The sequence below is a fragment of the Schistocerca piceifrons genome, chromosome 4 (assembly GCF_021461385.2).
Source record: "Schistocerca piceifrons isolate TAMUIC-IGC-003096 chromosome 4, iqSchPice1.1, whole genome shotgun sequence".
NCBI lineage: Eukaryota > Metazoa > Arthropoda > Insecta > Orthoptera > Acrididae > Schistocerca > Schistocerca piceifrons.
Window position 1 is genome coordinate 121,433,260 of NC_060141.1, and position 14,395 is coordinate 121,447,654.

At 40.0% G+C, this 14,395-nt stretch overlaps 1 protein-coding gene across 8 annotated transcripts in view; it reads right to left on the reverse strand.

Moving 5' to 3' along the window:
* Nucleotides 1-14,395, reverse strand: part of LOC124795281 (glycerol kinase-like) — a 179,157-nt gene that overhangs the window by 75,720 nt on the left and 89,042 nt on the right. For all 8 annotated transcript variants that reach the window (XM_047259232.1, XM_047259229.1, XM_047259230.1 and 5 more), the window contains exon 4: nt 2,533-2,750. In XM_047259232.1, coding sequence (XP_047115188.1) covers nt 2,533-2,750 — 218 coding nt within the window. The remainder of the gene's footprint in view (nt 1-2,532; nt 2,751-14,395) is intronic.

Consider the following 14,395-nt stretch of genomic DNA (forward strand, 5'->3'; position numbering starts at 1 on the left):
AAGATGAGCAACACCAAAGTCTTTCCACCAAGGAAGGGCAGAAATGTCGATGACTACTTACAGGCAGTAGCTGGGGGCAGCAGCGGTTAGCGCACCTCCCAAATTCTGTGACAGGTGGACAGTGCACCAGACACCATCAGCTCGGCTCAGAAAGCCAGAGGCAGAAGTCTTCAAGTCTTCTCATCGGTGGTTGTGAGATCAGCAGCTCACATCAGCCACGTAAGGCAGACCAGACAAGCAGCAGTCTCAAAGACGGAAGTCATCTTGGCAAACGGTAACAGCACATCACAGGTTCAGCTTCATAGGCAGTGTAATGCAAGGTAAAAGATGGAGACCAAACTCGAAAGCATGAATATTTATTACTGCTTATCTGATGCAATGACATTACATCTGGCTGGCAATGACCAAGTGTAATGTACTTTCTGGGACTCATCAGTGCTCTTCACCAGCCCTCTATTTTGCAAGAAAGGGTTTGAGGGCTTCACCTTGTTACCTTTCAAGCAGCGGGCTGATAGGCGCTCTTGTGGAACTTTTACTCTCTCTTACAAAATCGAGCTATGCTGTTAGAATGACAAGATGCCTTCTGCTCGCTGGAGTCATGTTGCTGGCCCCTCTTGCTCAAGTGAGCTGAGGCTATATCTTCTGGGTTTGTCCTGCTTTCCACAATATTGGCTTTCTGCATGTTTGTTTTTTTGACTGGGGCAGGTGGCACTGGCCTCACTTGGCTTAGTTTGGTGCTTGTTGGAGAAGACTCAGATAATTTTACATTAGCCCATAATACATTTCTGTTGTGTAACACTTCATACATAAATTAGGTAACAGTTGTTTTTATTTCTCACAATTTATATTTTCTATCAGGAAGCCTGATTTCCACTCTTAATGCTGATTGTTCTTCACGTAAGTGTGTGTATTTTTTCCTGTCAAATGTAAAATGTCATTTTGCTGTTTCCATAACCAGCATTAGTTCATGTCACACCATTTTCCCTCTCTCTAGCCTGAAAGTGACTTCCATTATTCCATTCCCCCTTCTTATTGAAAGCTTTTCTCTCACATTATCAAACTGTTTTCTTACTTATTTTTCACTTATTTTTCTTATTATTAAAAAAATCAGCTACTGTAAGCAGGCAATTACTTTGCTATTCATATGCACCTTTGGCAGTAATGTTCAATTGTTCAATATGTATCTTTATGCTGTCATCACCATCATTGTTGTCATCTTGGAGAAATTGTTTCCGTTGATAAGCTTGTTACCATTTCTTCATTGCTGTATGTATCTTTTACAAGTATTACCTTTTACTTGCCAGTTCTTAAACACACACACAAACACACACACACACACACACACACACACACACACACAAATAAATAAATAAAAAAACACTGTTTGTGTGTATGTGGGGAGGAGGGTGTGTGAATGCATGTACACTCTGTTAAAGCTTGTGATGTAAGTGAGATATTAGGAATTAATGTGCTAACTGATACCAATATATAATGAACTACTTGATACCTGCAAATGTGTGATTGAAATATTGTCTTTCTATTATGTCAAATAATAAATATCATTAATAATTTAATTGGACAGATACAAAATCTATTCACCAAGTGGCGGCAGAATATACACATAGAAATTTTTTATCTATACAATTAAATTTTTTATTTATCCAATTAAATTATTTTGTCAATAATTGATTGTCTTTGTTGTAATAAATATCATTAGATAGTTAATGATTAGTAGTCTAGTTTGAATCTAAAACACATTTTCATATTAAATGTAGCAGTTAATGCTGTATTCATGATGTGAAGATCACTGTTTAAAACAATGATGTTCTGCATGCTTTATGATAATAATCAGACAGTTTGGCAAAACAATTTTGCAGCTGTACAAAACATTTTGAATAATTCTAGCTTATATGTGGACAGATCTTGAATACCAATACTGGGTATTAAATCAATACTGGAATGGATGTATAAAATTTTAAAAAATCAGTAGTAAAAGTACAATTTGCAATATGAACATTGAAGTAAAATTTTTGTTGAATAGTACAACCAGTCTGCACATTTTTTCTTGTGTCTTTATTGAATAAATGGAATTTACCATTCGTGGCAAGTTATTCATTCAAGTGTAATAACCCTGATGAATAAATCTTGCAGTCAAGATACATTGGGGTTATATAACCAGAAATTCAATTTTTAGAATTTAACATTGCTATTATCATTGCTGGTATGTGGTGTTCTATTTTAGGTCTGATGTTATTATTTCTTTTCTTGGATATATTACATGGGCCTGTTATGTGAGAAACTGGACCAAGATATCTGATTAAAAACATGCATACACAGAAGAAATAATTACTGCAAACACATATCACAGGTGGGTAACTGAATTATACTCATCTGTCTGAAGGTCTATATGCCATTCATAAGTTGAAATATTCATAATAATATCTCACATCATTGTTACGTGGAAAAAGTAGAAAAGAGAAATCTGAACATCAGATATAGTTTATAAGTAGTATCTAAAGCAAGGGTCCATACCCATATAAGCCATGAATCTATGGTTCCAAAACAACATCGATTGCCTTTTACTGCATCTTTAACTTCTTGGATATTTTCCATAAGCCATCTCATTTTCAAAGCACTGAAATAAGGACTTAGTGGCAGACCACATAACTGTTTTAGGCAATTCTTATTCTTCTTGGGTACTTTGGATAATAATCCATCTACTGTGGAAGTTGTGCGCATGTCTAACCATACTGTAAAATCAAATAATAATTATACAACATTAACAGAGCTGGAGAAATTTCATTACATCTGTTTCGATAAAAAGTTTATACAGATATGTTCAAAAATGCCTGATATAAATGCATGGTATAATACTGCTACCACAGAGTGACAGTTTTAATTTAAATACATGCACATAAAATGCAGACAAATAATATGTGAAAATAATTATCTATGTGTCAAAACGCAGAAAATAGGGTCAAACATGTACAATAACACACATAAAAAAGAAAAACAATTACTTACTGGCTTTTATGAGGACAGGTTAAAAAGAAAAGTCAGTGCTTTTAAAAGAAACTTTTTATTGGGAAAACAACATTATATGTAACATAATTTCTCTATATAATCTCTGCCATTCTCTATGAATTTGGTTCATCCCTTGACAAGTGTCATAATTTCATCCCGTAAGTAGCTTTGTAGTACAATTCATGCCAATTCTTGCACTGTCTACAGACCTCATCATTTGACAAAGCTTGGGATTCGTGCAGGTAATTCTTCATCTGATCAAATTGGTGAAAATCACTTGAAGCTAGGGCAGTACTGTATGGTGAGTTCGCAAGCAGCTCAAACCAATATTTCTGAATGCATTACATTGTTTTCCCAGCTGTATGAGAACAGGCATTATCCACAAGCAAAATCACACACTTCGAAAGATTTTCTGTCCTCCTTGGTTTGATTTTGAGTTTCAGATATTGCAGTAGCTCACAGGAGCTACTGTTATTACCTGTCTGACCCTCCAGAGTGAACCTTACATACCCCAAAACATTGCCATCATCAACTTTCCTGAAAATGCTTGGCTTTGAACTATTTTCTGCAAGTGCAGATGCCTTTTCTCACAACATGCTCTCTTGCTTACTCTGTGGTTCATAGTGACGAATCCACATCTCATAAATGGTTACTATACAACTGAGAAAGTATTCACCTTTCTCTTCAAAATGCCTTAAACGTGGTTTTGATATTACCATATGTATATACGTGGCGTCTGTTCTTTTGGACTTGTCTGAAAGAGCAGGCACCATTTTTTTTTATCCAGCATCCATTACTAATTAAGACACAAAGGAATTACAGACCTTTGCTGCAAGTGGGCATTGATTGAAATCAATGGGGAAAGTTGAAAATTTGTGCTGGACTGGGGTTTGAATCTGGATCTCCCGCTTACTAGGCAGATGCTCTGACCACTGAGCCATCCAGACACAGTGGTCATTGCAACTGGAAAGGCTGCCCTAGCTCACTTCCCATCAGACCCAAATTCTCAACTTATCCAAACACTTTGAACGTACCGAGGGAGGTGGCGCGGTGGTTGGCACACTGGACTCGCATTCAGGAGGACGATGGTTCAATCCTGCGTCCGGACATCCTGATTTAGGTTTTCCGTGATTTCCCTAAATCGCTCCAGGCAAATGCCAGGATGGTGCCCCTTTCAAAGGGCACGGCAGACTTCTTCCCCATCCTTCCCTAATCCGATGAGACCGATGACCTGCTGTTTGGTCTCTGCCCTAAAAACCTAAAAACAACAACAACGCTATGAATGTAGTACCCCTTGCCCATTATCCTCATTACTTGTGGCATTACATAAGTGCAAGAAAAAAAGGCAGCTACGGGTAGTAGAATCAAAAAGCTCATCGATCAAGTGATACTCCATTGTGATGCCATCCCTAGTGAATGTGGCCTCATTAGTGAACAACACATAAGCTGGGGCATGCACGTCTGTCACTTTGTTGTAGAAACCACTTTGCGAAACACATGTGCGCAGGATATTCATCGGTGCTGCAACTGCATCCTTTAGAGATGGAAGGCATGTAAGGGCTCAGTGTTCAAAGCACGCTGGACACTGCTATGAACATTCTTAAGTCTGAGGCAGTGTCACATATGCTGGTGCTTAGATTAATTCAATGGCATCCAACACATCTTCTCCCTAATGACTGAATGCACCAATCATAGCATGCCTTCTTAATGACACATACTTGCACAAATTTTGATACAAACAAACTGTGGTGTGGTTGATGTATATCTTGGAAGTATTCTCAATAAAGGAGTCCTCCAGCTTGTCCACTGCACTCAGCTATTCCTTACATTAGATGCATGTCTGTAAGCTCACAATTCATATTCCATTCCATGCTCCTCATATGCTGGCTAGTGCTTGACTGAGGAAATCCTCTGTTCCCAATGAGTACTCTCATCTACAGCACTATCTAGCAGCATTCCCCTCCAGTACCCTCACATATAGCACCACCTAGTGGTGTTCCCTTCCAGTGCTTTCATATACAGCACCAACAAGCAGCATTCCCCTCCAGTACTTTCGTGTACAGGATCACCTAGAGGCATACAACAACGTTTGCAGCTATGGGTTGCTATGCAATTCTCAATCCTTATGACATGACCCACCTCCCATACAAATTTGTCACATTGTATTTGGGATACCTTGTATATACAATGAGAAGTCCAGGCCGGAATAACAACATATTAAAAGGATAGATTGCTATTCGCCAGTAGAGGAGTCATTGAGATTCCAGGCAGACAGAATGAAAAGACTGCTAAACTTTTAACTTTCAGATCAAGTTCTCCTTCAAAAGCAGAAAAAACACATTACTCTCATAACAGTATGATATACACGTGCATGGTTAATGTTTATAGCAACTTGGGTCCTATGTGGGCTGCATGTACATCTGCTGAGAGCAGCAATCTGGCTTGGATGGTGGGGGTAAAGAGGAGGCATGTGGCGGAGAGGGGGAGGGTTAGCAGGGTAGGGGGAGGATGACAATGTGCTACTGTGTGAATGAGCAGGGGCATGGTGGGGACAGGATAGGGCTGCTAGTAGAAGATTTGGGAGGCAGTCCGGGGGAGAGGGAAGAGGAGAGGTATAGAGAAAGGAAATGACTAGTGTATTGGTGGAATACAAGGCGTGTGTATTGTTGGAGTGAGAGTAGGGAAGGGGGGGGGGGGGGTGGGTAGATGAAGGACAGTGACTAATGAAAGTTGAAGCCAGAAGGGTTACCGGAACATAGGATATACTGCAGAGAGAGTTCTCATCTGTGCAATTCAGGAAAGCCAGTGTTGGTAGGAAGGTTCCTGATGGCAAAGGCTGTGCAGCAAACACTGAAGTCAAGCACATCATGTTGGACATAATGTTACTTACCAAACGAAAGTGCTGGCATGCTGATAGACACACAAACAAACACAAACATACACACAAAATTCAAGCTTTGGCAACTGAGGCGGAAGTACAGAGGCAAAGATGTTGTTGAATGACAGGTGAGGTATGAGCAGCGGCAACTTGAAATTAGCGGAGGTTGAGGCCTGGTGGGTAACGAGAAGAGACGATATACTGAAGGGCAAGTTCCCATCTCCGGAGTTCTGACAGGTTGGTGTTAGTGGGAAGTATCCAGATAACCCGGACGGTGTAACACTGTGCCAAGATGTGCTGGCCGTGCACCAAGGCATGTTTAGCCACAGGGTGATCCTCATTACCAACAAACACTGTCTGCCTGTGTCCATTCATGCAAATGGACAGTTTGTTGCTGGTCATTCCCACATAGAAAGCTTGTACATTATTAGATAGGCAGGTCAGTTGGTAAATCACATGGGTGCTTTCACACGTGGCTCTGCCCTTGATCATGTACACCTCGTGAGATAAGCCTCTACATCCTTACATTTGTCCTCTAGCCATCCCCGCTTAGCCATTTTGCACTTTCTGTCGATCTCATTTTTGAGATGTTTGTATTCCTTTTTGCCTGCTTCACTTACTGCTTTTTTGTACTTTCTTGTTTCATCAATTAAATTCAGCATCTCTTCTGTTACCCAAGGATTTCTACTAGCCCTCATCTTTTTACCTACTTGATCCTCTGCTGCCTTCACTACTTCATCCCTCAGAGCTACCCATTCTTCTTCTACTGTATTTCATTCCCCCATTCCTGTCAATTGTTCCCTTATGCTCTCCCTGAAACTCTGTACAACCTCTGGTTCTTTGAGTTTATCCAGGTCCCATCTCCTTAAATTCCCACCATTTTTGCAGTTTCTTCAGTTTTAATCTACAGTTCATAACCAATAGATTGTGGTCAGAGTCCACACGTGCTCCTGGAAATGTCTTACAATATAAAACCTGATTCCTAAATCTCTGTCTTACCATATAATATAATCTATCTGAAACCTTCCAGTGTCTCCAGGCCTCTTCCATGTGTACAACTTTCTTTCATGATTCTTAAAACAAGCGTTAGCTATAATTAAGCTATTCTCTGTGCAGAATTCTAGAATTCTACCAGGTGGCTTCCTCTTTCATTCTTTATCCCCATTCCATATTCACCTACTACTTTTCCTTCTCCTCCTTTTCCTACTGTCGAATTCCAGTCATCCATGACTATTAAATTTTCATCTCTTCCTCTGAATTGCCATCGGATCACCACATGGTGTAACATGATTCTCCCACCTTATCCAGCAACAGATCTCCCATGCTTTGTCTGCCAAGTCACATACCAATGCCCATGCCTACTAACTGGCCACAAAGGGGTGCCCCCTTGTGATTCACTACCACCTACAACTTATGCAACTTAATCACATTCTATGCCAGGGTTTTGACTACTTCTTGTAATATCCTAAAATGAGAAATATCCCTCTATCACCACCCAACCTATGCAATATAATTGTCCACATCATTCCACACCCCAACAACTCATATCCCTGTAGCAGATGTAGATGCATATCCTGTTCCACACATCCTCCGACTACTATCTACTCGATTTCTGTCACAGGCATGTCTTACCCTGTCAAAGGCAGGGCCACTAGTGATAGAAGCCATGTGGTCTACCAACTTAGCTGCAAACACTGTGTGGTATTCCACACAGGCATGGGCACTGACCCGCTGTCTGCCTGCATGAATGACCACTGCCTAACTGTGGCCAAGAGACGACTGGACCATCTAGTCACCAAGTATACTGCACAAAATCCTGTGCTTGACTTCAACAACAGGTCCACTGTCTACCCCACACATCTTATTTAACCCCCCAGCCCCAGTCAAAAACATTGTTCACTGCTTTTGGACCTCAGCACCTGGAGGAAACAACAGAGAGAGAGAGAGAGAGAGAGAGAGAGAGAGAGAGAGAGAGTGAGAGTGAGAGTGAGAGTGTGTGTGTGTGTGTGTGTGTGTGTGTGTGTGTGTGTGTATTACGTCTGAGGCAGAACTATGTCTACCAGCTTAGCCTAATTTTAAATGTGACTAATCACCACTCAGTGCTTTCTCTGTGTGGTGAGCAATCTATTCTCATATTTAATTAACAGATTCTTGATTTCTCACAGATAAGGGTAGCATTATCCCTCAATTGTTCACTGATGGAGCTAATCTCTACAGGAATGTATGTATCATCACTGGATGACTGTGTGGAAATGTAGAATGACTTACACAGTATGCCAGTATGGTATACTGAATGTGGGTGAATAACAAAATGTTCAAATGTGTGTAAATTCCTACGTGGCCAAATCGCTCAGGTCATCAGTCACTAGACTTACACAAAATGTTCAAATGTTTGGGAATTCCTAAGGGACCAAACTGCTAAGGCCATCGGTCCCTAGATTTACACACTACTTAAACTAACTTATGCTAAAAACAATACACACACCCATGCCCAGGGGGGGGGGGGGGGGGGGGGGGGGGGGCCTTGAACCGCCGGCGGGAGGGGCAATGCAGCCTGTGACAGGACGTCTCAAACCGTGTGGCGATTAATAGCAGATGACACACACAACAAAGGGAAAGAATCCAGTAGTATCTGATTATAAGAAAAGTGGTTAACTTCTGCAACTTGTCACATCCCTTAAACAAGTAAAAGCCATACTAAAAAGAGGTATGGAATGAGACAAACCCAAGGTACCAGCCATTCTCACAGCACAGTCATATGCCCAATCTGGCAGTTGACACCAGTACTGGTGTTCCTTTCCATGACAGCAGACCACACCAGCAGCAGCTATATAGTGACTTGCAGCATTGCAGCAAGGTGACAACTGGCATACTGACCCAGTAGGAAGGCCACAGTACTTATGGTGCCTAGTCACATTTACATCATGGCGTTGCTGGCTCATGGAGATTGCTCATGATAGTGGCCCACTGTATTAGGAGGGCAGGATGGACGCTGTTGCCACCAGTGTGCAACCTCAGTGGAGAGGTGCCAGTATGAAGATGGCTAGCAGGAAGGCACAGCAACTAGCAGCTGTCTAAGAGGGCAACCAGCTCGATGAGGCATAGTGGAAGTTCGTGCAGCAAAGCAGTGAAAGTAGTCTGGTGGAATCTGTGGTCTGGACATGTGGTGGCATGCTGTCCAGATGGGGCATCAGTTCTGGTCTGGACAAGCAGACGATGCTCAGTTTTGTGGATCCAAGGAATGTGGTGCTGCCAGGATACAAGTTGTTATTAACTGCAGCAAGTGCTCAGCTATGAAAGTTAAAGGAGGCTGCGCCAGTTCTGTTCAGTGCAAACCCTGTGCTGATGACTGTGTCTGGCTTCGGCAATTTAAATTGTGGAAGAGGTCATATTGCCAGTACAATGCAGCTGCTGTAGGGCATAGTGTATTAAACTCTGACAATCTATATTTTATTGCTTATTGTGCTGTACAAAATTTTGATCTTGTTTTACTGCTGGCCCTGACTGAAATGCTCTCTCATTTATTGTGGATTGTGGTTAGCAGTGGGTAACTTTGTTGATGTTTTATTAACCAAGCTGTGTTCTATAATTTCCAGTTATAGTATATTGTTTCATGCCCGTTATCTGTAAAACTGAAGATATTCTGAGGGGTAGAAGCTTTACCATATGTTATAAAGTACTGAATAGTAAGATAGTATTTGTAAACTGGGCGCTGGATTATTTGCTTATGACCATCTTATGCATGAACTCTGATTTGGTGAATTTCATTAATAAATGTGTGTAAAACTTGTTAAAGACTTATGCCATCACAGCACTCCAGCCACTTCCCACTCTCACCGTTTCCTGTGCCACACATGGAAGCTGAATGGAAATCTCAGATTTGATCTAGTAAATTGCAATACATCTGTAAAGGAAACTACATATATACTGATGCCACTAATCCTTATGTTTTAGTTTTTCTAATTAATTTACACATTGTGATCCATTAATCCCATAATGAAGGAGAGCCTTCAGGGATGTGGAATGAGTCGAGCTACACATCAACAGGCACAAGTGCCCTCTGCATGTTACTTATGTAAAGTACACTAAGAAAAAGCTACATTTAGTGCAAATAAACTCACACTGATACTTATGGGAATTAATTTATATCAGCATACTACGTGGAAGACAGGTACTACGAAAAAAGCAATTGCTCCTCCTCTGACTCTAATCAATTGCTGTTTTTATCTAGCACTTAAACAAAACATTTAAGTTACATAAACTACTATCCTGTATACTACAAACACCAGATTTGTTTGATGCAAATATTAGAATTAGACTTAAGTAAAAGTTACATCCCTGAGTTCTAATATTTTGACAAATTGTAGTAATGGTTAATGAGGTATTCTTTTATTTTGTTTTTGGATTACTGTGGATTTTCAATGTACTGTCTGAATGTGTATTGGCAACATGTTATCAGCCTGTGCAAACGGGTCATATTCGAGTTCTATTCATCACAGAGATCAGGGGTGAAGTGTTTTCAATAGTCCTTTCCATACCTACTGGAAGAATGGGCATAATGTAGCATTCCCATAGTACTAGGTCAAAATTTAAACATAATGCAATTCTCCCAGCCCAGACAAATTGAGTAAATTGGTTGCTTATTTTACTTTAGGTGTGGTCTAGGATGGACCTTGGCAGCTTATAACAGCACAGTTTGTTCATGGTGGTTCCTGAGAAAACTTCTAAAAACTATGATTTTTAGGTATCAAAGGTACCAATTTGGGATGGCCACTTCTATAATTTCTCTTCATGGCAGATCATCAAAATTTCTACCATGTGTTCTTAAGATGATATTTTCAGGAAATTTTGAAACTTTGAAGTAATGACAGAAATAAATGAAAGGTACAAGAGAAGGATTAAACTTCAGGGTTAAAGAATATCACTGATAAGATTCACACGCTATCCTCAGTGAAACTGGGGAAGAATTGCATGATCGGCTCAATGGAATTAACAGTTTAGTGACTACAGAACATGGACTTAAAAGAGCAAACCGAAGAAAGATGGAAATAATGAGGAATAACAGAAATGTCATTACCCATAAACTTAATATCAAAATTTGTGGCCACAAATTAGATGAATTTAAGGATGTCTGCTACCTTGTACGCAAAATAACACACGACAGATGAAGCTAGGAGGATATAAAAAGTAGACTTGCAGAGGACAACTGCATATCATGGCAAACTAGCATCAAACATAGTCTTTAATTTGAGGAAGATCCTTCTGAGAATGAATGTTAGGAGCACAGCATTGTATGCTCATGAACTGTGAGTGTGGGAAAACCATACAAGAAGAAAACTGAAGTGTCTGAGATGTGATGCTACAGAACGATACTGAAAATCAGATAAACTGGTAAGATGAGGAATGAAGAGGTTCTCTGCAGGATCGGTGAAGAAAGGAACGTACGTAAAACACTGACAATAAGAAGGAATGGATGACAGGACATGTGTTAAGACAGCAGGGAATAACCTGTAGGGGAAGACAGAAATGGGAAGACATCCAACAATTAAATGAGGACATAGGGTGAAATGTTCCTCCAAGATGAAAATGTTAGCACAGGAAAGGTATTCATTGTGGGCTGCATCAAAACAACCAGAAGACTGGTGATTTTTTTTAAAAAAAGGTTTTGCTTTCTCAGTAAAGATGCCTTTACAGAAGCTAAACTGAACTAAAAAATATTCTCAGAAAGGTACTTCAATATTGTGCTTTAAGTTCCCTTCTGAAACATTATCAAGAACATAAACAGGTGGGAGATCAGCCTATAATTAGAGGACACTTGCTTGTCTCAACTTATTTAGATTTTACTAATACCTACTTTAGTCTTTCAGGAAATACAAACTGAATCCTCATCTGGTTACAATGGTAACTCAAGGGGGACAATATCGCATTAGCAAAAGATTTTAGTACTTTAATTGAAATACCATCATAGCCAAAAGATTTAGTACTTATTAGTGGCCCAATGACTTTTATGATCCCCTAAACAGATGTGTGGTGGTGGAGCATCCAATGCCTGTGTAAGTAAATCTAACGGGCTTGCCATTGATAGATGACTCTTTGCCCCTGTGTTTTCCTAAGCATAGGGACCATGAGAATATCAAAAGATATAAGGATGCAAACCACGGCAAACAGATAGTCATCTTTTCCTTCCTCTAAATGCAAATATGCAGTACCCTCTTTCATGCACTTTACAGGAGCCGGTCAGGTGTATATTTAGATATATAATAATAAGTAAAACATTTTCTCATGTGTTTCGTTTATATTTACAACAGATGGTCCCTATAGGAATGATTTAGCAAAGAAGCCATTACAAGAATTTTATGAGAATCCGTAAGCTACATAGAACCACTGCAAGGAGCTATGGAAAGAAAGTTGACCCAGACAGATAGCTTATCAGGGCAAGCCAAACATAAACTGATTGGGGTATGTGTGCTAAAGGCTTTCTGTTAATGACTGCTTCATCCCAAAAATGCCCTCGTGATCCAGTGTTTAAGACAGATTCACTACTGTAAGAGAGGTTGTCATAAATATTAATCAACATTTAAAAAAAGAAAAATCAAGCTGTGACCATGAAACTTGGTGATTGTGTTAGTCCTTCTCTACAAATTCAACCTTCAATGTGACTAATTTTTCCAAACAATGGATGAATTAACAGAGTCCTTGGTTATAGAAATCTGTGTTTTACCTGTTCAACAGCATTTCACCTTAAAAAAAATCAACTTGAGGTGGGGAATTTTGTGGAGCAGAAACACCCCCTGGTTAGTTTCTCACACTGCTTCATCTGGAAGGCCTCCCATAAGCTCATCAGCAGATTTCATTAGTATGCTCCTGTGACAGTTCGACCCTCTCAAACAATTAGTTACCACCACACTGAGGCAGCCCGAAAAAACTTTCAACATCACAGTGACTGATGATAGTTGGGTCTTTGACTTTTTCGGTTGTGATGAATTCACATGTTTCCACTGCTTGCTTTGCTCCTTTGTCTCAGAGTTATAGTTATACACCCAGCACCCATCCTTAGTAATTAGGCAGCTAAAAAAGGCATCTGGATCACAGACATAGTTGCAACATTTTCGTTGCTACCCCAGTTCTGCGGGCTTTTCAGATAGGTACAACAACCTTTGTCATGTTTGAAATGTGGTACAAGATGCTGACTGATTTTCACTTTTTCCACTGTCATCTCAATTGTGATATACTGGTCTTTAAGCACCAAGGTCTCTACTTCTCCTGCAATTCCCAGTTCTTCACACAGAGATGGTCTACCACTTTGTTCTTGTTCATTCAGATTTATCTGACCACACTGGAAGAGCTGTGCCACCTAATCATAGTGCCAAATGACGGTGAATTGTTGCCACACGTTTCTGGTAACTCAGCCTGGATTGTTGTAGTGTTGTTCCCCTTCAAACGTGAAAAAAAAAAGAAAAATGTTATCTCACAATAGTCGTCTTTATCAATGGGCCACACCATTTTGTTTTGGCTCCTCAAGTGGCATGCTACAGAACTGTGGCATTGGGGATTTCAATGTGTACTCGGATTGCAGACATAGGCCTACAAATAAATTAAAAATTAATTATACAACTTCTCTTTGAGGTGATCATTAAGACTTTAGGACACACTGTCTTCCACCATAATGGCATTGTGGACATTTGTCCTTCCATTCTTCTGCTTAGCCACTCACAGAAAACTGTAGATGAATACCTGCCTTCCAGTCCTCTCTCATTAAGTCAGAAAGCACAGCTATGTATCAATTGGCTATTTGTGACTTAAAAGCCAAGGCTGACCTAACCATTCATCTTGCTACTAAGGACTTAACCACTCAGGTTAAGAATCACAATGACTATTTGACTGCAGGTCTCCATTTGCTTTCTAGTACTTCCAGATATAAACCACACCACTGTGACTCCATTCCAGAAGTCTAGCTTGACCTACGGCACATTTTCCACTTCTACAGACCCCTCGATCTAAGCCTCTTCTTGTTCTTGTCCATTGGCACCACATTAACTCCCTCCATTCCCTTGACCTCATTCTTTCCTGATGTAAATACTCACCTCACCCCCACCCCCAATTCTTCCCCCAATCTGATATTTTACCCCATTCTCCTTCTCTCTTTCACTCTGTTTATCACACAAAAACACATTATCATTTCAATTTTTGATTATGTGTAGATTTGACCCAAGGTATTGTAAGGTGCTTAAAAATGTTATTACGAAGGCAAAGAGTATGTGGTATACAAATAGAATAGCTAATTCACAGGATAAAATTAAAACCATATGGTCAGTTGTGAAGGAAGTGTCTGGTCAGCAGCACAAGGTCAACAATATAAAGTCAGTTTGTAGTAAAAATATTTCAGCTACTGATAAATCCGATGTACGTATAGTATTTTACAATCTTTTCTGAGCATTGCTGGTGAATTAAATAAAAATTTAGTTTCTACAGGGAATCTCACAACAGTCTTGG